Here is a 25,617-nt window from a genome sequence, read left to right as displayed (position 1 = left end):
TTTTGATGGTCTTTCTGCTACTGTTTAACTTGAAAAAAGGTCTGGTAAAACCAAAGTGTGATTCAAGTTGATTTTTGAGCTGCTTAAATTGGTAGAATTTGAAAAATGTATCTTGTGCTTCTGTAGTAGCCCAAGATAATAATGTTTAGTGTTAACGAGAACAGTGACGAGTCAGTGCATCACAATAATGGAAATGGAAATAAAGGAAACAGTGCTTATCTCAATTTCTAGTATAGCAGGAGAGGACTGGACCACAACTTTATGTAAAAAGTCAGTTTGTTGCAGTTAGAACACTGAGTACCTGCCCCTTTTCCTCTTAATATTTTTTTATTTTAAGTTCAAAGAGATCGTTGCATAGTAATTGTTTTTAACAAATTGCCCAAGTATGAGAAAGTCACAAAGAAAGGCAGGAAGTGACTTTTCAGTTATCCACCACAGCACTGAGGCTGGGCATACACTTGCCAGTGTTGCATTTTGAGGAGAGCTGGCTCCAGTGTTCTGCATTTGCTTTGCATTGGGAGGGTGTGGACTTTGTGACACACAATTCCCTCTAAATAGAAGGTTTTGTAATTCGAATATATTTACTTATTCTGGTGATTGATTTTTTTTTAAACGGCCATTTTTTCTTGGAGCAGAATAAATATTTTATCATCAGATCAGTAAACAAATCCCGAAGAGTCAGAGTTTTGGGATGAACTTGCACATAGCAACGACAGGGAAAATGTTTTTTTTTTTTAAGGAGTAATCGGTATTTCTGATTTAAGCAAAATGAGTTAGGCTCTGAAGTGTTCTGTGTGCCTGACATCACAGGTCATCCAAGGTAAACAACGATGAAGGAAACAGTTCAAGAAAAATATTTTCTAGTAATACACACACTGAAATTCAGATGTGAACAAATAGGTCTCAGTCTCTTCTGCTTAACTCCTTTGGGAAAGGTAAAAAAGTCTATATGCTGCTTTGTATTTTTAATTACCTGTTTAATTATGAATTTGGGATTAGACAATCCAGTAGTTGAAAAAGGTGATATTATTGTGAATTGTAACCTTATTGTTATGATTGAAAAATACTCAATAATGTAACTGCAGGGCTTGCATTGCTTGAATAGAAAGTCAAGTGTCAGGCCTCATGGAGTGCATTTAATTAATTGCATGTTGCTATTTTAGTGTATGATCTTCTTCATGAAAGAATTTTAAAAGAAGTTATTGATAAAGCCTATTTGAGTTTTGGTGAATGAGCTGGCAGTAGTAAGGGTCCTTCAAAAGCTTTTCATCTTAGTGGTTTTTGATGTTAAAAAGTGATGTTCAAGTAGCCTGTTAATTGTTTTGTGGGGTTTTTTTTGGTTTAATTTAGATACATAAAATATATTTTTTCTTAAATGATGTTTAAAGCTTGATTTATAATTTCATGGTTGTATTGATCTTCTTAACCAGTGAGTCTTCCCATGCAGTAAAAGTCACAGCAGTAAATTTTTATGAAATGCCTATTTCTCAGTCTGTGAGTCTGTGTATATATGTTAAAAAACCCCAACCAAACCAAACACAAACCTGTGGGTGCTGTCTGCATCAGCAAACCAGGTCAGAACCATCTGTAAATGGGAATTAGCTGGGAGTTCTGTTACTGATGGATGATGTAATGTTCCTTCTCACCATTCAGGATTTGTATAAGTTAAAGAAGGATCTTTGTTGTCTTTTGTGATTAGTGCTAAATGTGGTCTTTCCTCCTTTTTCTAGGCTGTGCCAGTGTCTGGGTGTTGTCCCCTAGTATTTTATTTCCTCTTACTCTGCTCTGTTTATATTTTCTTTTCTCCTGCTCTTGTTTTTCCTCTTTGATTTGCTAGTATGTACCCAAGTGTTACACTTTCTTTTCCTCCATTTAATCTTCTTGTGAGGTGTTAATTGGGTTTTGTGTGTGTGTGTTGTAAAAAGACAGAGTAGCTTTGAGGTTGTCTGTTGTAACAATAAAATCCCTTGCAGAGAAGCAGAGTGTGCTGGGAATGGGGTATGGTTGCTGTAAAGCTCTTTTGCTCCCTCCTCAACAAGCAGGAGTCTGTCCAAGTCTGACTGTGCAGTTGTCCCTGTCCTGCTTCCACTACTCATGGAGCTTCCTTTCTAGCTTTTGGCATCTTGTCTTGTAGGAGACCTTTCCTTATGAAATTACAGAATATCACATTAGAGTAAGACTTTTCAGTGTCTGGGGTAGGATTTGGGACAGTTCTGTACCCGTTCATGCTGAGGTTTGGAGCATGGCTCAGTCTTTTTAGCCATTCTCTTCCCAGTCTCCATTATGTATTTTGTAACATTCCAAGCCTCTTCTGCACTGCAGCTGTTGGGTGCCTCTTTGGACTGCTGGGGTTCTCTGAGCTGTTTTAAGAAAAATGGTCAGAGTAGGTCTTGAGCAATTTTCCCTTCTTCCACCTTTGTCCTTTTCTCTCTCCTTTTTCCCCTGAAACCAAAGAAGAATCATCTTTTCTGACTATTTTTCTGTTTGTCCCAGCCCCTGAGGTGGCACTAGACAAACAAATTTCATGTGTGATGTCTGTTTGACTTCAGTCAGTGTGCAGCAATTAAGTTATTTGCTAAATGACTGATCAGGATGTATGTGTGTTCTGGAGTGTTGCTATCATTATTTTGGAGTTCAGTTATTACATTTCTGTCTTCCAGACTCCAGAGGAAATACTACATCATCTGCAAAACATCGTAGACTTTGGAAAACATGTGATGAAGCAGTTCTTTGGGGAGAACTATGTTCACCATGGGGTAAGTGATTTGTTCTTAAAAGAAATGGCTTAGGCATTGGGAACACTGAAGTGTTTGGGGAACACTGAGTGCCAGTGAAAGGAACTAACAGGGTTTTGCAAGATACACACATGAAGCATTTGGATGCAAACAGGGATCCTGTTCTGTGCTGATGAGGTGACTGGATTGTACTCAGTGGTTTGGTTATTTCAAGCTACTGATGAAAAAGCGTGGTCATTTCTTTGCTCAGTCTAAGGCAAGAGGGGGATGTGTGTGAGAGATTTTTAGACTAACTGCAAAGCAAGGGGAGAAACCCGGTTCATATAAACTGTTGAGGTTTCTGTGCAGTCAGAGGTCACCTTTTCCCTTGTTCTGTTCTTCAGGGCAGCCAGGTCTTGTTCACTGAACATCAGATGAGTGAAAAAGTTACAGCTTCACCTGGAACTTGAGTTATACAGTTCTGCCTTGGAAGGGTGGAATGTGAGACATGGGACTTTTTCATGTGTGGGAAGAACAAAATGATGCAGGTTCTTTCACACACATTAAATTTGCACTGAAAATGCTCTTTGTCACACATTTATTGAAAGTAGTCCTTGGTTTTTATAGAGGACCAGGTGTTGCATGTGATTGCAGGTACAGGTGTTCACAGACAGTGAATCAGAGGGAGAAGCTGCTGACTGCATACTTCAGTGTACTTTGTGTAACCCACTGAACTTTGCTGTTCCATTTCAAGACTCCTAAACTGGGTATTAATTTTTGCATTAAATGTTTTCTTTCTTTTTTTTTTTTTTTCCCAATAGGAAATTATTCAACTGCCTTTAGACTTTGTAAGACAGCTGTGTTTGAAAATCCAGCCAGAGAGGCCAGGTAAGTAAGGCCAGGGATGTGATTGGAAAGGGGCTTCCTCAAGCAGTAAAGTACTTTGCTTTGTTCTAAAGTAAAAAAAAAAATCACACTACAGAATATAAGGAAACTTTTTTTAATATTTAGACAATGATAAGTTGAAAATTTGTTGTGGGAAAAAATGGGTTGTGTTCTTGAATTTAAAGTGATAGCTCTAAAATAGGCAAAGAGATTGCCCCTTGTGTTGTCTTATGTTCCCATTCCTGAGAATGGCCAGAAACTCCTGCTTTAGCAAAACTCCTTGCAGATAAATAGTGTTAAATCAAAATACTGTAGTCAAGTGCTTTGATGCCTTTGATCCAGGAAAAAAAAAAGAGTTAATTTACATATGGTGAGCATGGGACACTCCGTTGTTGTTTTTTCCTCACCTGTTTGAGAAGCAGTTCCACAGTGCCAGGATCCAGTGAGGAAAGTTAGTAGTGTCTAATAAAAGTTAGAAAATCAGTGATACTCTGGTGGAAGTGAATGATAGAATTTAGTTTTATTTCTCAAAGTTAAGCTTGGTGTGCCCACAGCTGTTGGGGATTGAAATGTGGTTGTGGGGAAGTGTCCAGGTGCTTCACAACAGTGAATCTCACTGTCCATTTTTAACAGGGATTCTTTATAGTGTTACCCTTCACCTAAGCCTGTGTAACATGCAAAGGAACTTCTCTAATACTTCAGATTTCTGTGCCTTCCTGATTTGGCAAGTGGCTTTCAGCTTTGAAGGTGTGAAGGATGTACTTTTGCTTAAATTTAGAAAAAGAAAACAAACCACAACATTTTGTTGGAGACAGAAGGCTTCTTGCTCATCCTGGTGAAGCAGTATGGCATGACAGGCTGGTGCCTGAAGCTTTGGTTTCTCAGATTCATTTTTTCTATGGCAATATATTTTCAGAGTGGGCATTTTTCTTAGCGGTGGAAACCGTAACAGGATCGTGTGTTTTGTGTGTCTGTTTAGTAACAGGTACTTGAAAATCTGGAGGTGTGTGCTCTTGTTAAGTCTGAACTACAATCTCACAGACCTTCCTGTGCCCCAAAGGATGCATGTGGAGAGAGGTTATTCAAAGGATTTTATTCAGAATGCCTTTTAGGTTTATGCTGTTCCTGGTGGTTTTCAGATCCTTTTGACTCAGCTGAGGGATGGTAGGTCATGCGTAGTAGGCAAAGGGGAGATCACATCTTTGAACAAATACATTAGTGAGTCACTTTACCTATTGTTGGCCAATCCATTCCCTTGCTGTTTCAAGCCTCACCTTTCTTGGGGTCAGCTGTGAGCTGGCCATTAACATCAGCTCTTGGGACAGTCTGTGTGTCTGGGACAGTTTTGAGGAAACTGAACCAGGCATTGATAATGGGGAAGGCAACTTTGTGCAAGTGCATAATTGGCTAAAGCTGATAAACCACATCTCCTGTCCTTCCATGCTTGTTCCCAAACCCCACCTGGTGAACGAGACGGCTCCAGAGCAAACAAATAGCCTAAAGCTGATTTTCCTGTTGGTGTTGTTTGTCCCCTGCTGTCCCAGAGTGTCGCTGTGACAAGGACATGGACACGCTGAGCGGTTACGCGATGTGCCTTCCCAACCTGACGCGGCTGCAGACTTTCCGCTTTGCCGAGCACCGGCCCATCCTCTGCATCGAGATCAAGGTGTGCAGGGGGGCAGAGCCTCAGGGGAAAAAGGGGGTTGTTTGCATTCTTTAACTACACACTGGCCCCAGCAGCTCCCAAGGAATGCAGGAGTGGGGGAAGGCAGAGCTCACTGCTTTCACTGTGACCCACAGGAGGAAACAGCCCCTCCCTCATCCAATTCCCAGTCTTTGAAACTTGGGAAACTCCCGGGTATTACTAGGCTTTTCTGTAGGCCACAGCAGTTTTCTGTGTCTTTATTCTTTAAAATAATAGAGAATAATTCAGCTTTTAAGTGCTGAACTTCTTATAATTTTAAAAAATTTTCCTTTAACTGGAAAGATTTACGTATTGTATGCCTTTATATTTCTGTAGAGAGAGCCATCTGTATTTATGATCTTTTTTTGTTTGTTTTAGCCAAAGTGTGGCTTCATTCCTTTTTCCAGCCATGTTTCACAGGAGATAAAGCACAAGGTGTGTCGTTACTGTATGCATCAGCATCTAAAGGTAATTATTAAGTCACCCTGCTTTTCTTTGGCTATGCTGTGCTTTATTTGCTGTTCCAGGCTTGCTTTCCTGTTGAAACTTGCTCAAATCTCTGATATGACTAAAGCTGGTAGGAGGATACACAGCTGAGTCCCAGGGTGTGAATTTGTTTAGTGAGAGATGGAACAAGTTCTGTGGGAAGCTGGAAGCAAACAAATATAATATCAGCCTTTGGAGACTATGAATGCTATGATTGGGTCAACTCTGGTGTGGAACTTCCTTCCCAGATCAGCTCACCAAGTGCATTCTGTGACTTAGAACAAACAGCTCGTAACAGGCACGGAGTTCATGGACTCTGTTTGCCGTGACTCTGGAATGGTGTGACTGTGACTCCCTGGGATTTAATGTGACTTTTCTCCCTTGTGAATGCAGTTGGAGTGACTTGAGTTAAAAAAGACTGGGAACACCCACGGTGGTCATGAATTTTGTGTTCAAAGTGGTTTAAATGTCCTGACCTCTGCAGGCAGGATGTCACTGCCACACACCTGGCTGTTAAAATGGGAGAGCAGCTGTTCCAGCTGTGGGTAACAGGAGTGCTCTGGGTTTTCCACAGGTAGCCAATGGAAAATGGAAACGACCCAGTAAATATTGCCCGTTGGATCTCTTCTCAGGGTAAGGATTCTTTGCTCCCCCCCAAAAAAAACCCCAAACCAACAAAAAACCTGCATTACATATTTCTTGCTTGGATTACTTTGTCTTTCACTGAGGTATTATGCATGATCAGTGCTGGCTTCTCTGGACCTTTACAGTGATTATATCTGGTGCTATATCTCTCTTTACACTATCTCAGCAATCAGAGCTGCCTTTTGCAGCATAGCATTGCACCCAGAGCTGTTGTGTACTCAGATCTGAAGTTCACTTTGCCTTTGTAATGACCTCAGTGTGAGTAATGTGCTCAGTGCATGTGCCCAGAGGTGTGAACATTCGAAGGCTGTGATAAAACATTCTTGGTTTTATTTTGTTTTCCCTAGAAATAAACAAAGAATGCACTTTGCTTTGAAGAGCTTACTACAAGAGGCACAGAACAACTTGAAAATATTTAAGGTAAACAGTTAAGTCTCTGCTTGCTTCCTTCAAACTTACCTAATCAGACCATCACTGTTGGACTGCATCAAGAAAGGAAATGGGAAAGTTCTTAGTTAGGTTTTAGGTAAGGACAGAGGAAGATTAATTTCTCAGAATTCAGACTCAGAATATCCTGAGTTAAAAGGCCCCATGGGGATTGTCAAAGCCCAACTCCTGGCCCTGCACAGGACACCCCAACAACTCCAGCCTGTGGCTGAGCGCATTTTCCAAATGCTCCTGAAGCTCTGGGAGCCTTGGGCTGGTGACTGTTCCCTGGGGAATGGATTTGTGGGAAAGAATCACCGAGGAAGAAAAGGATTCATGAGGTGACCAAAGTTTTAAAACTTTGTGCTGCTTCAGGAATAAGAAAATGGAGAACTTGGCACATTGCTGCAAATACTTTTAGATTCCTGTTAGGGCACTGACACAGGCCCAAGGCACAGCAGGCCTCAATGGCGAAGGAAAAAGTGGCATTCCATGGCATTCATGTAGGAAAAAAATGAAGCAGACTGATGATTTGTGGAGATATTCAGAATAATTCTAGGAAACAAGATTCTTTCAGTTTATTTCCAATATTAAATCAACTATTTGCATTATTTAAATGTCTATGAGCTGCCCTCTTTTTGTACTAGCACAGCTATCACACCTTTTCTGTCCCCTTTCACAACCTTCCCTTTGCCAGTCTGGGCTGGTAAAAAAGGATGTTTCACACGCTGCTTTTTCACTCCTGACATTGTTCAGAAAGAAGTGATAGGAAAATGTGCCAAGTATCATTCACCTGTATTGTTCTGATTCTTTACAGGTTATTAAGTTGGGAAAGTAGCACTTGATTTAAACAGTGGCTTTGGTTCTCATTTGGAGGTTGTTACCTGTAGGTTCTGGTTAAACTTAAGAGGGCAAATTGTAAGAGATTGGGAATGTTGTGTGTCTGTGTGCAGATTGTTAAGATAATAACACTTTTCTATGCTTAAAATATTGAACCTGCTGCTTGGAGTATCTCAGCATTAATACTTGACTTCCTGATGTGCCTAAAGACTTCTTTTTCTCCATATTGCAGAATGGGGAACTAATTTATGGCTGTAAGGATGACCAGGACTGTGTCTCGGACTGGAACGAACTTGCTCGTCACTTAAAACCTTTCTTTTTCCCTTCCAACGGGCTGGTCAGTGGCCCCCACTGCACAAGGACAATTGTGAAGGAATTAATCCACGTGATAACCATGGCGCTACTGAGTAGCACCGACACCTGCAGGGCAGGTGACATGAAGACAGTTCCCATTTCACAAGGGAGAAGCTACTGTGAAGCAAGTGCTTTTAATAAGGAGCTAGTAAGAAATGGTAAGGGATAATACTGTAAAAACTGTCCATAATTTAGTGCTCATGGAATCCCACAATGGTGTGGGTTAGAAGGGATCTTTAGAAGCCTCCTAGTCCAGCCCCCTGCCATTTCCACCAGAGCAGGTTTCTCAGAGCCTTGTCTGATGTAACATTTCACATCTTTGTCTCTTGGTTATAAATACTGATATGAGAATGGAAATGGGAATTCTGGTGGCATTTAAAAAAAGCTCTGAGCTGCGTAGCTGCCAGATAATTGTTGTTAATATAAAGTGATGTTGTAGTGAGCACTTAGAGCACTGTTATCTAATGACAGGGGTAAAAATAAATTCAGGAGGAGGTAGAGGAAAAATGGAAGAAAACAGAAGTTTGAGCTGATAACAATCATAGTTATTTCAAAGGAGTGGGGAATTTTTATGTGGTATGTGACGAAGTTGGGCTGCTTTGGTTTATTACACCACCTGTACTTTGCCTTTCTCTGTTCCTCCTGTCAGCCCTCACCAGGGCACAGCTGATGTTCTTTTCTTCAGCTGCTCTTCTGGTAAAGAGAGGCCTGAATACCAGAGGGAAAAAGAATGGGAAGTGAGAGCTGGAAAACTGTAAATGATGTTAATTCCTCAGTGCATGAGTTCTGTAAAGGTCTAATTATTCAAGATGGCTGCCAGTTATCCTAATTACACAAACAGCACATTTCTAACTCTGCTTTTGAGGAAGACCTTTTTCACTGCCTATGGTTTGTTGTAGTGCTGGAGAAAGAGCTGTCTTAGAGAAATTGTAACAAATACAGTTCTTGATACTGTATAAAAAAATACCCCAGAGCTGAAATACTAAATTACTTTCTGTCAGCAGTTGATATTGTTCAAAGTGAATTTGTGGTAGCTTCAAATTCAGATGAGAAGTTTTTCTTGTGGACTCAAAATGAGTAGATTGTAGTAGATGTGGGTGTGCTTTGGTGTTTGTTTTTTTTTTAGGTAGATTGTAGAGTTAAGTACCAGGTGTTTATTCTGCAGAACAAGATGAGCTGTTTAAATGTGCAGGTCAGTTACCTGCACCTTGCACTTCTGTTTGGGAACTGAAGTGTTTTGAGGTTTCCCCCTACCTGTGACTGGACAAAAAGTATTTGGACTTTTAAACAAGCACATGTAATGGCAAATTGAAGCTAAGACTTGTGTCTGCCTTATTTTAAAATGCATTTTCTTCTAGGTAAACATAAATTGGAAAGCTCTGGTTTACCGAGGGGTTGTCTCCTTTATAAAACCCTTCAGGCTCAGATGCTTGACATGCTGGATATTGAAGGACTCTATCCTTTGTACAGTAGAGTTGAACAGTACTTGGAGGAATTTCCTGAGGAGAGGTAAGATTTGATGGCTCTTCTTTCCAGTCCTGAGGAACCAGGACTGCAGGGAGAGGTGTGAATGCACTCTGTTATGTTGTACAACCTTCCTTCATGGCGCTGCATATTCCAAACTTCTAACTGAACTCCAGCTGGTGCTGGTCACTTTGGCCTGAATTTTTAAGTAATGATTATGGAAAGTTCACATGAGGCTAAGAGAGGAAAACACCCTCTTACTACTGCTTGGTTGTGTATTTGCAGAAAGATACAGAGAAATGGGTGGTTTCTCCTGTCCCCAGTACCTGCAGAGCTGGGAATGTCTGCAGGGATAATAATACAGTGATGAATGCAAGCTGCTGTGTGTTTTTCCTCAAATAAGGCTTTTATTGGTGTAATAATAATTGTTCCAAGCAGCCTTTACTGGCGTGCTGTTCCTCTCCTGTGCTCACATGAGGGCACTCTGGCTTCACTCAGGAGCTGCTGCTGCTTGTGCAGTTACACAGGAAACAAAGCACTGGAAAATGTGTTCTTTGATCTGTGGGGGCTTTGTGTGGGACCAACACCCCTGGGAGAGTTCAGCTTCTCAGCAGGGGCACAGCTGTTCAAAGGGGGAAAGGAAGGAGCCCAGGACACCCTCCATTAGCAAATGGAGCCCTGTCAGATATGCCTTCACCCCCAGATTATACTTCTTATATACAAAATAGTATAATGTACATATAAAAAATAGATATCAATATATTATTATATATTTCTTATATATGTATTTTCAGTAAGGCTTCCTGGAGCTCTTTTAGACAGCTACAAATTTTGAAACTTACCCATTTTTTTTGCAAAAAACCCATAACTTTGCAGTGATACAGAGATGGCAGTGGATTAAGAATGATTGATGTTTATAAAACCCCACACAACCTAGATCCTAAGCAGCAGCAAATCTTGAGTGATCTAACAGGCACTGTTGTAATGTTGGTTGGCAGTGGGTCAATACATTTATCAGAGTTGTTGGGTTCTAATCAGAGTGTCTGGGCTGCTGAGGAAAGATCACACTACAAACCAGAACATATTTTGGCTGTCTTGTAAATCTTCTTTTAACATTTATTTAGAAGTACGTTACAGATAGATGGACCTTACAATGAAGCATTTTATGAGAAGCTGCTGGACCTTTCCCTGGAAGATGACGGGACAGTGGCATTTGCATTAACAAAGGTACTTCAACTTCTTGAGGTTGTTTGGTCTGTCAGTGTTAATTAACCTCTCTCACTGAAAGGGCTGGATAATGGATGGATAACACTGCTGGCTTGTTGGGTTCTGCATAGTTCAAGTTCTTCATTGTGTCAGGGTGTGACAGTGTCAGTTAAAAACAAGCTTGTAGCGTCAGTTCCTGAGAGAAAAATAAAACTGCTTATTTGCTTTCTAGACTGATGAAGCATTTGCAGGAACTGCTGCTGTTTGGCCTTTAGGAATGTGATCTGTAGGAAATAAACATGATTCTTATACAGGATGCAAAAGCACCTGTTCCTGCCAACCTTCTGTTACAGAGAGAATTTCCAGCTCTTAAAGTGCCAAAATACCCATACAGGGAGTGCAGTGCTGCTTTTTGTAAGGAACAGGAAGCTTTACTCAGGTAAACACCAAACTAAGAGAAAATGTGCGTTATTTTCTATTGTATAGGTGCAGCAGTACAGAATAGCAATGACTGCTAAAGACTGCTCCATCATGATTGCCCTTTCCCCCTGCCTGCAAGATGAATGGTAAGGGCTGCCTGTACCTCCTTTGGAATGGCTCAAATTGTTTGGAAATTGGGATGTTTGTACTGTTCAGGCAATTCAATTGCTTAAAAAAAGTGTGGGATGGGGGGGTGGGTGGGGTGTGTCCATCCAAAGTGCTGTGAGCATTTTAGTATAGTTCTGATTTAAGACATTTTTGACCAATGTCTCTTTCTGAAGAGTTTTAAGTTGATCAAAAGGATCAACATTTTATATTTATTCCCTTCTTAAACTTGGAATTGACTGCTCATAGTGACTTTGGAGGGTTTTTACTAGGAGCAATTTTTCTGCCTTGGTGTTCTCATAGGAGAGATTTTCAAACTGAGTTGCTTTTAATGGCCTAGTTAGAATAAAACCAAGGCAATAATCAAGAGGTGACAGCTTTGGCTGTCAGGCAGGAGGCTTTGCCACAATATTATCCCTTTTGGCTTGTGTCAGCAGTGCTAATCTGTTCTTCTGCAGGGGGCTTTGCTTTACCAGAGCCCTTTTATTTTTAGAGAATGCTGTTTTCTGCATTTGTCCTGCAGTTCTCCAGTGAAGTGTCAGTGATGGACATGACTTGTGCAATGGCTTGCTTCAAACTCCTCCATCCCTTAGCATGCCTGGACAGCAATACTGAATGTTTATTACCTTGAACCTAAGTAGGAGTTGCAGTCCCTTTGCTGTTGCTGGTTAATAAGGCTGTTGTTTTGTAAGCACCACCTAGAAACAGCTTAGATTTACTAAATGCAGTAAGTGGGAGTAATGTTTGACTTCAGCTGTGTGGAAGCTGAAAGGAAAATGTAAGGAAGAGGTGCCAGCAAGGTCCCATCAGGACTGGTAAAGCTGGAGCTATAGTTTCCCAAGTGCTACATTAGCTGCAGTTTATTTTCTTGGGCTCCCACAAAAGTTCTAAGATAAACATTAGAGTCACTTCTGTAAAGGGACACATAAATTAAAAATACTGGTTTCAATGACTCAGATGTGCAATGTGGCTTTATTTTCCAGCTCTGAGCAAAGACCTGTGGTACTGACATCCAAATCCAGATTCACCTTCTCTGTTTCTGTGCTGGACCTGGACCTGAAGCCCTATGAAAGCATCCCCCACCAGTACAAACTTGATGGTGAAATAGTCAACTATTACCTGAAGAATGTACAGGCCAAAGAGGACCCAGTTATGTCCAACCTCTTCAAGGAGAATGAAGACTGCACATTAGTTCTCCATAAAGTGTAACCATTCCCTTAAGGTTATTTTTATTCAAACAAATGAGAAAGTGAAAGATTATTGGAATACAGTTATGGTGATTCTTTTTTCTTTTATATTGTGTTCAGTGCATTTTTCAGCTGTGAATGTTTTTGCTTTATGAAATGATTTCTAATGGGTAATGCCTTCTCAGAGACCTGGGATAGCAGTAAGCCACACGTTTGCTAGATAACCTTAATGAATGTATTTAATGTGACAGAACAGGTAATGTGCCATACCTTGGAACTAGAGGACAGATCAAATTAATACAAAGTCTGCTTCCTTAGAATTGAAAGAGCACAGAATTTAAAGGTTTCCTGAAATATTGCACTAACTTAGAAAGCCTAATTACTAACAAGAGAATTGCCTTGGAGCCTGTGCTTTGAGTCTCCCTCATCCCTACTAAAGGAGGGAGTACTCTGGCAAAACCTATACAACACTTTAGCATTAATCCACTGAAAATACAACCATGCAGTGGCTGATCTGTGGAACTGCCCTGGCACTGCAGAACATTTAAGTACTAATGCATGGACTAGGAACACCAGGCTGCCTCCAGAAGTTGTGTGATCACCTTGTATCTACCTAAAGCTTCTGAAATGAAGTGCAAAGGTTAAGGTAAACAACCTTGAGTTTTACATCATAGTTGTGCTTAACTCACCTGCCATGCTGGTTTTATTATTATTGTTTCTGTATCTTATATGCTGCTATTGGAGGTGAAACCACAGCTCGCTCTTGCCTAATTTAGATTGAGCTGTATGAATATGTTCTGAGTTTTACAGATCATTTCAGGTCTTTCAGACAGTGTCAAACACTGGCACTCTTACACTGATGCCTCACACTGCTTAGCATGAGCAGCTGCTTTCAGTCTCTTTTGCTTTAAATGGCACAGGGAAAAGGTGACAGAATCTCATTTTCTTTCCTGCAGCTGCAGTGGGTCACTCTTGTGCCAGGGTGTGCTTGTGTCAGTGCTACATATGAGCAGTGCTCTGTGCAGCTGAAGGCTGGGGAGGTGCTGCAGTAAAGCCATCCTTGGGGAAAATCCTGAGCTGGAACTGAAGGGTATGGCCAAACCTGAGGGTACAGTGAGAAAATCTGCAGCTCCTTTTCCCTCAAGGAAAACACCCCCTGAATGGTGCAGAGATGCTCCTCCAGCCCCAGTGAACAGCTCTTACCTGGATACAGCCTGTGTTTACCAGTAATGGTCTTCAGGGTCATGTATCTTAACTCCTAAAAACAGATTTATATTGGGACCTCAGTGTAACCTTTGAATTGTTCCACTTTATCTGAAATTCAAAAATAGGATCCCCTGTACCTTGGCACAATTCAAGGAAGAAATGTGAAACACAGAGCCACCACTACCCCTGTGCCAGAGACCTGAGCTGGCAGTGTTGGCATCCAGTGCCAGGAGCCCTTTGGGGCAGGGCCTGAGATTTGAGACTACAACAGTGCAATGAGCTGGCAGCAGGAATAACCCCTTCTTCCCAAAGAAAACCTGGAGGGGAGAGAGCTACTTCTAAATCCAGAAACCCTCCAGCTATTAGAAAGAGGAGGAAGGAAGGACCCTGCACAGCTGGGAAGTTTCCAGGTTTTTATGCTGTAACTTTACACATATTTCATATGCAAACAGCAGTGTCTGTGCTGAACAAACAGTTTTGTTTTCAGGCAAGGAGGAGGGAGCTAAAGCTGAACTGAACTAAAGGTTACACAAAACCAGCCCAACCAGTTCCATGTCAGTGGAGAAGAAGGAATGAGTTTTGCTGTGTACTGGATTCCAAATTTGAAATGAGCCTGCCTTCTCTAACATGAGAGTTCCATTGATCAGAACCCAATCTCTGGTGTTGCTCAGCTGTTGAGTCTGGCAGAAACCAGGCTCTGGTCTGTCAGTTTTTCCTAATCTACCGTAACAGTGAGAGACCATTTCAGTGATCAAACACTGGATTATTACATTTATGGGATTAGAAACATAGTGTTGCTTTAGTTCAGATTTCTCCACCTCTTTTCCCAGTGCTGCATGGAGTGGGCAGTTGTGCTGCCAGGGGCTCCAGCTGCTCTGGCCTTGGAAAGGGGGGCTCTTATCACATGAGATCCCAGAACTGTGGGTTTGGGCTCTTGGTTCCAGGAACTGTTACTCCCCACCTGAAAAGTTCCTGACTTCCAGTCCCATCGCTTTGGTTGGGGTGCAGTGCTAGTGCAGAGCAGGAGCTCCTGGAAACACAGAGTTCCCAGATGGGCTCATGGCACATCTGATAGAAAGGAAGGGAGAGGCAAGCCTTTGGTCTGATTTGTTTTTTGTCTTCAGGGATGAATGTGTGAAAGGTGATGCTTGGCTAATGTGTTACCATAATTTCCTCATGGAAGTCAGAAATGCAAAGGAGGTGCTGCAGTGGGCAGGAGGTGACTCACCTGTTCCCAGGGGTGTCATGGGCCTCTCTGGGTTAGATTAACGCTGTTTCAGCACTCACCTTGTGGAACAAAGTTACTTCATACAGTTACCTTTGGGTTTTTTAGCATTGTTATGTCTTTGAAATCTTCAAATTGTCTTCTTCCACCCTAATTTAATGAGTAAACTATTTAACTCTTTGTTCTAGGAGTCTCTTACTGTTCTCTTGTCATTTTAAAATCACTGTACTTTAACAGAGCTGTGAAATGAAATGGATTTTTATGGACTTGATTTTGACAGTGCATGATCTTTTAACAATTTCCAGGTATCTAGAAAATGTTAAGAAGATAAACCACTCTGGTACATTGATGATTCAGAAAGATAAATTTATAATGAAATCACTCTGTACATGTAACTATTTTATTTGGCATTTTTGTATTTAAATGGCTGTATTTATTTTCATGTCATGACAATTTATATATAACGTGCCATAATTGTACAGATAGCATGTTTTATGAGTATGGTTTCTAAATGGAAAATAACTTAATGTTTATATTCAATAAAATTATAGACTGTGTAACACAATATCTTAATTAAAACTACTTTTGAAATTGCTGCCTGGTGTAAGTAATGCTGGCATTCATTTTTCTGAGCCCACCACTTTGATCAGGTTCTCGATGGCTGCCTCGATCCCGAAGAGCCGAAGCGCACTCCGGAACTTGCCAGGGATGCTCTCCACACTCATCCTCTGCTCCAGGACTGCAGGAGAAACAGAGCAGTGCAGGTTATTTTCCAAGAGGTGCAGCAGTGCTGACAGCAGGTGGGTAAAAGCAGGATAGCTGCAGGGTTTGTGAGCCCTTGGAGATTACACAGGAGGTGAAGTGTAGCTGCTGCTGAATTGGGGTGGGTTTGTCTGGTTGGGCTCTGGGAGCTGGAGCTCCATGGCCAAAACCAGGGCCTGGCAGCTCAGGGACAGTCCCTGAAGTCACTGAGGTTACCTTGCTTTGGTGCCTTGGGCAGAAGATCCAGGACAGGTGTCGTGGTCCCTTCTTTATCCAGATGGATCTTCCAGACAATCATCAATTCAAACCTGCACAAGGTGCACAGGAAAGGCAGTTCAGGTTAACCAGGTGCTGTCTTTGAGGTTCCTTCAAAGCAGAAAGTGCAGCAGGCATGAGGCTCAACCTTGTGCTCTGCAACAACATTCACCTCATGTAATGCAAGGAACCATCTCAGGATGCAGGAACACATCCATCCAAAGACAAGGAAGGGTTCTGGCTACATCCAGATTTGCACAGTGCAGTAAAAGTGAGAGGAAAGCAAAGGAGAGCACTGAGTGTCCCCTGGTTTTGTCCCTCATGTAATACCTACTCTCAGGGTCAGGTGCTGAGAACAGGAAACTTGTTTCAGAAGTTTTTGCATGAATGGTGATGTGCTGGGCTTGGCACAAGGGCTGCCCTGCTACTCATGGCCTTTTTAGACTGATGGCAGGTAGACATCTGTCCAAGGCCTACATTCCTTTGTTTTTAATTTAAAAGGGAAATAAAGCCTAACACCATCATTACTTCTTCAGGAATAGTGTTGGTGATTGTGCAAGGCCAGTCACAGCTTTCAGTGGGACGAGATCACTGCACCATCCCCAGGGAACAGCGAGGCAGGAGCAGAGTCCAGAACAACATCCACAGCAGAGCTGCTGCTTTACAGCTCCCTTTGTTCCCTCCAACCCTCAAGTCCCTTACTGGAGGTAAGGCTTTCCTAATCCAGAGCTGGTCTGCACAGCGAGTCAGTGTGAGGAGGAAGGTCCCTTTCTCAGTGGTGTTCAACCCATCATGACTCTGAGAATTTCCTTCCAATGTGATTTATCAGCCTTTTGCCACTTCATTTTTACAAATCCTTTGTGAATTTGTGCACAGCTTGTTCTGGCATTTTGCAAACAAATTTCTATGGCAGGCTGTTTTCTACCAAGCCACTGAAATCACTTTTATATTCCAGTGTTTCATGACTGTGGTGGAGAGGGAATGGGGGTAATGGAATTGGCACCAGAGGAGAAACTGTAAAATAAAGCAAGTTCTTCCCTATCTGGGATAGCCAAAGGACAATTCATTCCTGCATCCCTAAGATAAAGCATTTAGTTTTATAGGGCAAGTCTGGCTGAATGAAACAGCATCATCTGTTAGTTTGGTTGCTAGTTCTACACACAAACATAATGAAGGGAGCTGTGTCTTATTTCCATATAAATTAAAGCATGTCAAAGCAAAGTCTAACAGGAAAAGGGAACAGTCTGATCCCATTACAAAATAGTTACTTTTCATGCCCCTTACAGAATTTTTGACAGTGACAGTTACACCATCTTACATTTAACTGTAAGGATTTTTTTTTCTCCTGCTGAAAATCCCAAATGAGAGATGGAACATCTCTCACAGGAAGGCCCGTGCAACCCCTCACCTGTGTAAATACAGAAATGCATTTATTGGCTTACCCAGAAATTTTGGGGTCCTTTAGAATGATAAAATCTCCCAGCAGTCCTTCTGGAAGGGTCACAATGTCAGGATACTTGGCCTGTGAACAAAAAGGTTCAATTGGTTCATAAAAACCACAGCAGATAAGGTGGTTCCTGCCCAGTGCTCCCCAGTCACAGTGGATTGCACTAAGTTAAGACTAACAATACTTTCTGAAATTCTGACTTGTTGGTTTGTTTTTTTTTTGAGATTCTTATATAAAACCCAGGAAACCTTGAAAAAAACATTTTTATTTTAACTAAGTTCATTAATTGGATTAATAACATCTTATAATACATCACCCTGTCACCCCCCTGCCTCTGAGTGATGACACATCACTGGTACGCTCTGGTTTAAGGTGGACACCAAACTCCACACAAGGCTTTGAAAGAGTAATTAAGGCAATGGGATACCAAAATAACCAATGTTAGCGAAATATGGGACAACAGCACCATGATCAAACATAAAAATACTGGCTCATATTAAAATCCCATGGTTCTGGGAATTATTTTCAGTTACTACAATGTGCAAAGGTTGATGGTTGCTCCATTACTTTGTTAGTCAATTTGATGTGATCAACGTGCCTTGTGAAAGCCCCAGAACTTTAGAGCTGTTTTAAAAGCATGTGAAAGAACTCATGGCTCTGTGTGGATCCTGCAGGTGTCAGGTTACCCAGAGAATGAGGGGATGCACAGACACCCAACACCAAGAATAGCATCCAGCAGGGACGTGCTGCTGGAAAAGGAAATGGAATGGAGCCACAGACTCCAGGGCTCTGCCCTGCTTGTCCTGCCTCGTGTGCTGGACACAAAGCTGTGTTCCAAACCTTGCAGTTTATAAAGTGTGAAAAGTCTCCCAGCCTGAATCATTCCACTGAGCTCCCAGTACAAGCAGCAGGTCTTATGGAAAAGGAGCAGGAGAGCTCAGCTTTGAGCAGCACTGGAGAAAATGAGTTTGGTTTTATGGGATTACGCCTCATCTGGCAGAGCAAAATTGCTACCAGATGTGACCTTGCTCTGGTTTAGGAATTTCTGACAAACTGAAGGGGGGCTGTGCAGGATGCCAAATGACATAAAACACATGGAATTTGCTCATTTTAATTTCTACCCAGTATCCAGCACTGTATTTACTGTGAGGATAACAACCATGATCTATCCTGGGAACACAGACACAGAAGGGAGGACACTGAGCAGGGCAGTTGCAGTGTTAGAAGTGTGGCTGATCAAAGGTCACTCATCCGGCAGAGCAGGGATCCTCTTCCAGCTTTACTCCCTGTGGAATTATGCCCCTCTGATAACAAAACAAGTTTTCCAGGCTTTCCTCCTCAATAACCCATGCCTGATTTCCATTATGAACTCTCCTTGCCTGGTGTCAGAGGCCAGGGAGGACTGAGTGAGCCTTCAGCTCCAGGCTGTAGATACTGGGAATGCAGGATTAGCTTCTACCTGGAACTCAGCTGGGGCATCCCTCATTTACAAGGGATCCTGAGTATCCCATAGCTAAACACTGAGTCACACTGCATCTGCCCATACCCAGACATTTGGGATCCACCAGAGAAAACAGATCAGAGGAGCCAGGTAAGAGTTCCAATTGCCAAAACTGAAATGCTCCCAGGGCTGTCTCAGGAGTTCCTCTGCAGCTGCCGTGATGGACACGTTCCCCCCTGTAAATACCCCGTGTGGGGGGTATTTATGTTCTATGGAAGCCAGAGGCAACTCCAGGAAATCCAGGGTATGATTTTCTGTGGAAAAGCTTCCCTGTACCTGGGAGAGAGAGCCCCGGTGAGTTCTGCACACAGCGAGGGCCGTTCTGTGCCTTCTCTCAGTGCTGGGGCTCTGGCAACCAACCTGAATGCTGTGAAAAGCCAATCCTGTGCGAAATTCACAGGATTTGGGATAAAATCCAGCTTTGCAGCGGGAAAGGTCATATTTTAGCTATCCACAAAACACACAAAACCACAAATACCTACATCCCTGTTTGCTATAACCCGAGTCCTGGCAGTGGCTTGAGGCAGCCCCGGCCCAGATCCGTGTGAGGATCCTGGCTGCCATTCCCACCTTCCACCAATGCCCAGTGGGAGCAGGAAGCAAAACTACCACACCCAGGATCAAGCAGCAGCCTTAAACACTGACAATTCCAGGAATGAACTCTGGGAAATGCAGGCACACAATCTGCCTCTAATATTCCACACAGAAAATACAGGTTCTGAAGCCCACAGTTAAAATGTGGGGATCTGGCAGGTGACTGAACAATGAGGCACAGGGATGAGCATGGACAGATCCCCAGTTCTAAACGCTCTGTGGGTACCACATTACCACCTCATCTTCTCTGGTGAGCAACTTTTTCCTTGAGGAAAAGCAAAGCTGAGCAAGCAAACCAGAGCAGCAGAATGAGCTGAGCCACTGAAATGTCTCTTGGGAAAGTCAGGAACTCCTGAGGGATCTTGTAAACCAGACCCAAGGCAAGGGAAAGAGATCCCATCAAAGACATGATAGCAGATGGGAAGGATCAGCTACAACTGCATTAAGCAAAACCTGACTTTAATCAAGAAATATCTTTCCTCAGATGACTTTTAAATGTCAGCTTATGATCAAAACCAAAAGTCCAAGCTATTATTACTCCTAGACGGAAATCGTTTTTCCAGCTCCTTCAGGAGTCCAAGCAGGGAATCTTATGGGAACTTTTGTCTCAAACAGAATAGTCTCAAACCACAAAGGGACTGTGGTGATGGAATGCACAGCTTTCCCCTGCTCCCATGACAGATTTTACACACACGTGGAGCCATCCCAGGGAATACACTTGTAGCAGCTATTTCTCAACAAAATATATTATTCTGCAGCTGTTTAAAGCTGCATTGCAATTTTCTGCACACAAAATCTCTGCTAAGGAAAATATTATAAATGTGTTCAGCTTAAGAGCTGTAGCTACAAATGCAAAGCAAAATTGGCAAGGGAGATGCCAGATAAAAGCAGATAAATTTGCTTCTGTCCCACTTAGCAAGAAAACACACGACTGCTCCCAGCTGGAACAGGTCCCTTTTACTGCTAATTCTGAACTTGCTGTTCTGGAAGAAGGACATAAATAAAGAGTTATGGTATCACAAGCTCTCCTATAGGGAGAAGCAATTTCTAAATCTGCCCAGGAGGCTCCACTTGGGCTCTGATTTGGGTGATTTCTCTGTATGGTTTGCTCAGCTAAGGCCACGTTATCATCCACTGAAATCATACATGGTTGGGAGCACCAAGACCTCAAATCCCAACATTGACATAACACCAGTCATTTTTTTAATGAATTTCACTAAAGCAATAAAGGCACATTTAGAAAGTGGAAGTTTCTCATTTTGTGCAACTAAAGAAACTTTAACCAAGAACAGATAATAATGCACTTTCACCCTTCAACTAAATTACACCCCATAGAAACACTGCATTTTCAGAATGGATTTATGAAGCTTCACCACTCGTAATTAAGTCTCAGAATAAATACAGCTCCCATCTTCCCATCATGAGGGAAAGTTCCTCAAGCAAACCAGTCCTGCTGGTGATCCCTGTGATGCCAATCACCCAAACCTCCGGCGCCAGCAGAACCAAGAGCGAGAAGAACACGAGAATAAAGTGGTTTTTTTCTAAAATGATCAAGTGGTTTTTGTCCCTGTGGCAGTCCCAGCCCACCCCCCATGCTCAGTCCTCTGCTTTTAAAATTAAAATCACAAGTGACACAACAACACTCAAGTATCACTTTTTAGAAGAGGAAAGGAGAATTTTGGGAGCAGATTTGAGGGCCTACAAGAAAGTCTGACAATGGCAAACAGTGACAGGAAAACAGAGTTTTCTGTTCCCACTGACAGAAACCAGGGATAGATGGGATATTGGGAAGGAGTTGTTCCCTGTGAGGGTGGGCAGGCTCTGGCACAGGTGCCCAGAGCAGCTGGGGCTGCCCCTGGATCCCTGGAAGTGCCCAAGGCCAGGCTGGATGGGCTTGGAGCAGCTTGGGACAGTGGGATGAGATGATCTTTAAAGGTCCCTTCCAACCCCAGCCATCCTGGGATTTTATAAATAACAGTTTGAATGTTACCCTGGACAGGGCAAATCCTTGCAAACATTTACCAGAATCTCTCCCACGCTCAGGACATGTCTGGCTCCCTCCTGTAGCACAGGCACAGCTGGTTGGTGGTTACTTGGATAAAAAGTGCTCTGCACCCACCTGGTTTCAGACCAGGCCTTTTTATCAGCCCAGATCTGTGACTGATGCCTTTGACTGATCTACAAGAGGAAGCTGCAAGATGGAATCTTAGCAATGTTCTGCACAAGTACCTGAAGCCACTGACCACCAGCCCCAAATCCAGTGGCCTTTGCTCATTGCCAGTGAAATCTCTCTGCTTTGTTCTTTCTTTCCTTTGCTCTTCCCTTGACTACAGCTTCTCTCTTTTGGCCCCTGCTCTATTTTCACTGCCACTTATTTTCCTCCTTCCATATTTCCATAACATTATGATTTTTTGTGCATGACTCAGCCATGATTCAGTTTGTCACTATGCTCACAATGTGACCAATAATTTTCCATAATTTTTGTATTTTCCTAATTGGATCTAGGCTGTAGGTCTACAAAAGAGCCAACCCAGCATAACCAAGGCCCGAGTACACAAAATTCCGTGTCTCATTTCCTTTCAATATCACTTTGTCATATGGCAACCATGTGTTTATCTGCAACTTAATTACAGCAGACTGAGAATAAATTAAAATACATACTGGAGATTTATTTTTGTGAGGAAAAATAGAATTAAACGAACACAAAACCTCAGGAAGAACAGGAAGGGGCAGATCATAAACAGGGAACATAGAGGCTGCAGATACTTTTTCTTCACTTTTTTCTTGCTGGGCAAAAGACAAATCTTCTAACCACTACTTCTCTTTAAAATGATCAAGGTAAAAGATCTTCACTAGTTCATGAATGTTTTAAGCCCCACATTCTTCTAGCTTAAAATTCTTGGGGTTTTTTTGGCATTTTATTCAGGTTTTAAAATACACTAAGTTGGCTGTGGAGCCACCTTCTGGCCCAGCTCCAAGCCCAGGACACAGGAACTCACTGGGATGTTGTGGGAGAGCACTGTCACTGCCCCATGACATTTATTTTGGTGGAAATACACAGAAAACCAGCAGAGCTCAGCAGTTCTGTTCTTCCTCCACAACTTCACCAACATATTAGTTCTCATTCTATTTTATTTTGAGTCCCCTGCCCTCCCTCTGCAGCTAGGTATAATTACATATTTCTTGATGATAAACTTCACAAATGGCACCGTGTGGAAGTCAGCAGAGATGTCTAATTTAGCAAGGGATGATGAGCAGCCAAGGACAATACAGAGATGAAAAATTATGGAAGGAAAAAAGATGTCATATTGCAGAGCAGCATGAAGTATCAACAATTCGGGAAGAAAGAATTGTGAGCCAAATTTTTAATAATCTAAAGGAAGCAGACTGCAGGAAAGGCATTTTTAGGAGAGAAATTAAGCCAAGTTTGTGTTTTCTTCCATTACAACAGAAGTAAGAGACCTCATGGATCTTTATTTTTTTCTGTATTGAAGTTGCTGCAAGGTTCTCTCTAAGCCTTTTCGATATCTTAAGAAAAGGATCCAGAATTGCATAAAGAATTTGGATTTGAAATACCCCAGAAAAGTTGATTATCAAATGTGGCCCAACTTGCTTTTGCACAGTTTACATTATCAAGCTCATCCAGACAGTACAATTTAAACATCATCTAAATAAAAGCATCTGAATTTAGTTAATGACTTGGCTCTAATGCTGTGTTAGTTTTTCCCTAAGTAGGCAGATTAATTTTAAAAATAAACCATAGGACACAATGAAGAGCATCTAGTTCATCTAAATCAGCTCATTTACTTTTAAAAGGGTGTGATTAAAAAGTTTTTAGACAAGGTACTCAGCTTATGTTCATCATTTATTGCTGTGGTTTTAAAATCTTTCTCAGAGGTCTGAAGACTTATTTGCTTCAATGTGGGCAAATTTATCTTACTTGGAAAAGACAGGTATATCCATAGATCCACCTGGACCATCCAAAATACCATTTTCATTTCTCACTAAGAGTTATAACTGATAGAGAGGTCAATCACTTAGAGCAAACTGTCCCACAGCAGAGGGGGTTTGGCCAAAATCTCCCTGTGCTGTCCTGCTGGTGTCCCAAGGAGCAGCTGTGCCCTGAGCTTCACTGCACACCAGTCACAAAGGAGGAACCTGGGCTGGCACAAAACAACCCAAAAACCTCCTGTGGCACTTGCACTCAAACAAAGCTGTGCTCCGGTTTTAGCTCCACCCAGATTTGGTATCAGTGACAAATTGCCAAGTCCACAGCACAACTCCTGAATGTGTACAAGAATCACTCACCCAGCCTCCAGAAGAATCAGATTTTTCCTAAAACATACACAGGTATGTCCATGTCCACCCTCCTTTCACAAAAACCTCTGCAGTATTTCTATTATTCTTCCTATATTTTTCCTATTCTTCCTTTCATTGAGCTTTATAAAAATTTTAACACCTGCATTAGATAAAAAGTGAAGCCTTACCTGTAGACCTGTATTTTCTATAAAACATACACTGTAGATACACTGAAATCTTTCCCACAAGACACCCATCCTCTTTTAATGGTTCTACAAAGCATTCCATTTTGGACAGGCTCCACAGAAATTTGCCACCCAGTAGCTTTCATTTGTCTGGTTATTTACAATTATCAGCTGCTCATGTGAAAATAAATATTAACATGCAGTGCTGAAGTGCCTGTTGCTATCAACAGGAGCAGGAATGGGTCCAGCTGAAAAGCCCTTGAAAGCTTTAAACCCATGGAATTCTTTTCATGTCATGCCCAAATACAGCCCCTTAGATCTGGCTGTCAACAACACATTTCAGATTTCCAAATGCAACCTTAGCACAAACAAGGACACAGTAAATATTCTTGAGAAGACACAAACATCTGCAAGAACAGATTCACCAATTTATAATTATTGTATGTGTGACAATGTAAAGTGGCAATCCACTGGTAAATAACAGGCTTGCAAAATTGGTCAGCTATCCTCAAACTGTGATCTACTCAACAACTTCCACAAGAAAGCTGCAAAACCTCCCCAAAAAACCAAAATAGAAGTAAAAATAAGGAACACTGAAAACCTGTAGCACTATATGTGTGCAAACTGTGCTATACTTTTGACCAAATCTCTCACAACAAGTTGGATTTTGACTCAAATATCTGTGTACTGGCAAGTAGAAAAGAATTCAGGGCAGCAAGGAGAATTCTTTAGTGTATCCAGGAGGAGAAATCACAGGCAGCTGCCAGGCAAAAACATCTCCTTATGCTCTACTTTATTTGGTTTATAAAGGCCAAAGTTGCACTGCCCAGGAATGTTGTGTGATGCGTGTGGATAAATATTTGTTTTATTGCTTAGGTACTGCAACAACACAAAGAGCACTGCTAATACCAACAGCAGCTGCCAGTGCAATTCATTCACTTTCAATGCAAACTTGAGGCATTTCATAATTTCAGTTTCAGTTGCTGGCCTTGCAGAAACATTTCAAAACTCTTGGTAACAATATGTTTAGTTCTGGTAGAAGCCCAGCTGAAAGGAAAGTAGTTAATACTAAAATATTCTCTTTTTCCTTCAGTTTCCCAAGCAATTGGTTTAGTTCTCTTGTGTTTTTAAAGCTTGAAAGAAGTAAAGTGACCCCAACATTCCTGTGTGCAAACATGGTGAATGTTTAAAGTTTTCTTTGTGTACTAAGCAGGAGATTTGTCCTCAAAGCTGTGGAATAATGCCTGCTGCAGCCTGGATCCTGGAGCACCAACCCTTCCCAGCCTTTCACACAGATGGATCTGAGGAAGGAGCCCTCAACCCTCTCGGGTAAAAATTGATCAAGAAAAAGGAAATTAAAGCAACAGACAAAAGGAAGATTTCCATTCCCAGAATTTAAACGTGGAGTTACCCCCAGCTCATATAAAAAGATGAGGCTGTAACACTCAGGCTCCCATTCCCAAACCCAGGCTGAGTCCCACAGCAGGAACCAAAGACAATCCCATGGAAAAACTCGAGAAGACAGGCAAGGACCATAATGTTATTTAAAATGGAGTTCTGGATTACTTCAATATTAATTTTTCCACCGTAGAAAGACCTCTGGATGACTCTTCCCAAACTCACTGAGCTCTAATATCTGAGGCCTCCAGCATATTCTTCACCTTTGC

The 25,617-nt window shown here is 42.0% G+C and overlaps 2 protein-coding genes across 3 annotated transcripts in view; one reads left to right on the top strand and one right to left on the bottom strand.

The window, feature by feature from the left end:
• The window catches only part of IPPK (inositol-pentakisphosphate 2-kinase), a 29,699-nt gene extending 14,197 nt beyond the window's left edge, over window positions 1–15,502 (top strand). The window contains exons 1-12 of one of the 2 annotated variants that reach the window (XM_033517539.1): window positions 721–935; window positions 2,661–2,756; window positions 3,536–3,602; window positions 5,144–5,265; window positions 5,662–5,751; window positions 6,344–6,402; window positions 6,762–6,834; window positions 7,913–8,192; window positions 9,393–9,543; window positions 10,623–10,725; window positions 11,191–11,270; window positions 12,273–15,502. In XM_033517539.1, coding sequence (XP_033373430.1) covers window positions 831–935; window positions 2,661–2,756; window positions 3,536–3,602; window positions 5,144–5,265; window positions 5,662–5,751; window positions 6,344–6,402; window positions 6,762–6,834; window positions 7,913–8,192; window positions 9,393–9,543; window positions 10,623–10,725; window positions 11,191–11,270; window positions 12,273–12,498 — 1,452 coding nt within the window. In that variant the 5' untranslated portion in view covers window positions 721–830 and the 3' untranslated portion in view covers window positions 12,499–15,502. Of the gene's footprint in view, window positions 1–720; window positions 936–2,660; window positions 2,757–3,535; window positions 3,603–5,143; window positions 5,266–5,661; window positions 5,752–6,343; window positions 6,403–6,761; window positions 6,835–7,912; window positions 8,193–9,392; window positions 9,544–10,622; window positions 10,726–11,190; window positions 11,271–12,272 lie in introns of those variants that run through there. The other variant, XM_015640533.2, reaches the window with a different exon arrangement.
• The window catches only part of CENPP (centromere protein P), a 111,825-nt gene continuing 101,481 nt past the window's right edge, over window positions 15,274–25,617 (bottom strand). The window contains exons 7-9 of the mRNA XM_015640546.3: window positions 17,367–17,446; window positions 15,886–15,977; window positions 15,274–15,646 (exon numbers count right to left, since the gene is read on the bottom strand). Of these exons, the coding sequence (XP_015496032.1) occupies window positions 15,528–15,646; window positions 15,886–15,977; window positions 17,367–17,446 (291 nt within the window). The 3' untranslated portion in view covers window positions 15,274–15,527. The remainder of the gene's footprint in view (window positions 15,647–15,885; window positions 15,978–17,366; window positions 17,447–25,617) is intronic.

Source organism: Parus major, chromosome 12, assembly GCF_001522545.3.
Source record: "Parus major isolate Abel chromosome 12, Parus_major1.1, whole genome shotgun sequence".
NCBI lineage: Eukaryota > Metazoa > Chordata > Aves > Passeriformes > Paridae > Parus > Parus major.
The sequence above is the reverse complement of the archived record's forward strand: the minus strand, read 5'-3'. Positions and strand labels throughout refer to the sequence as shown.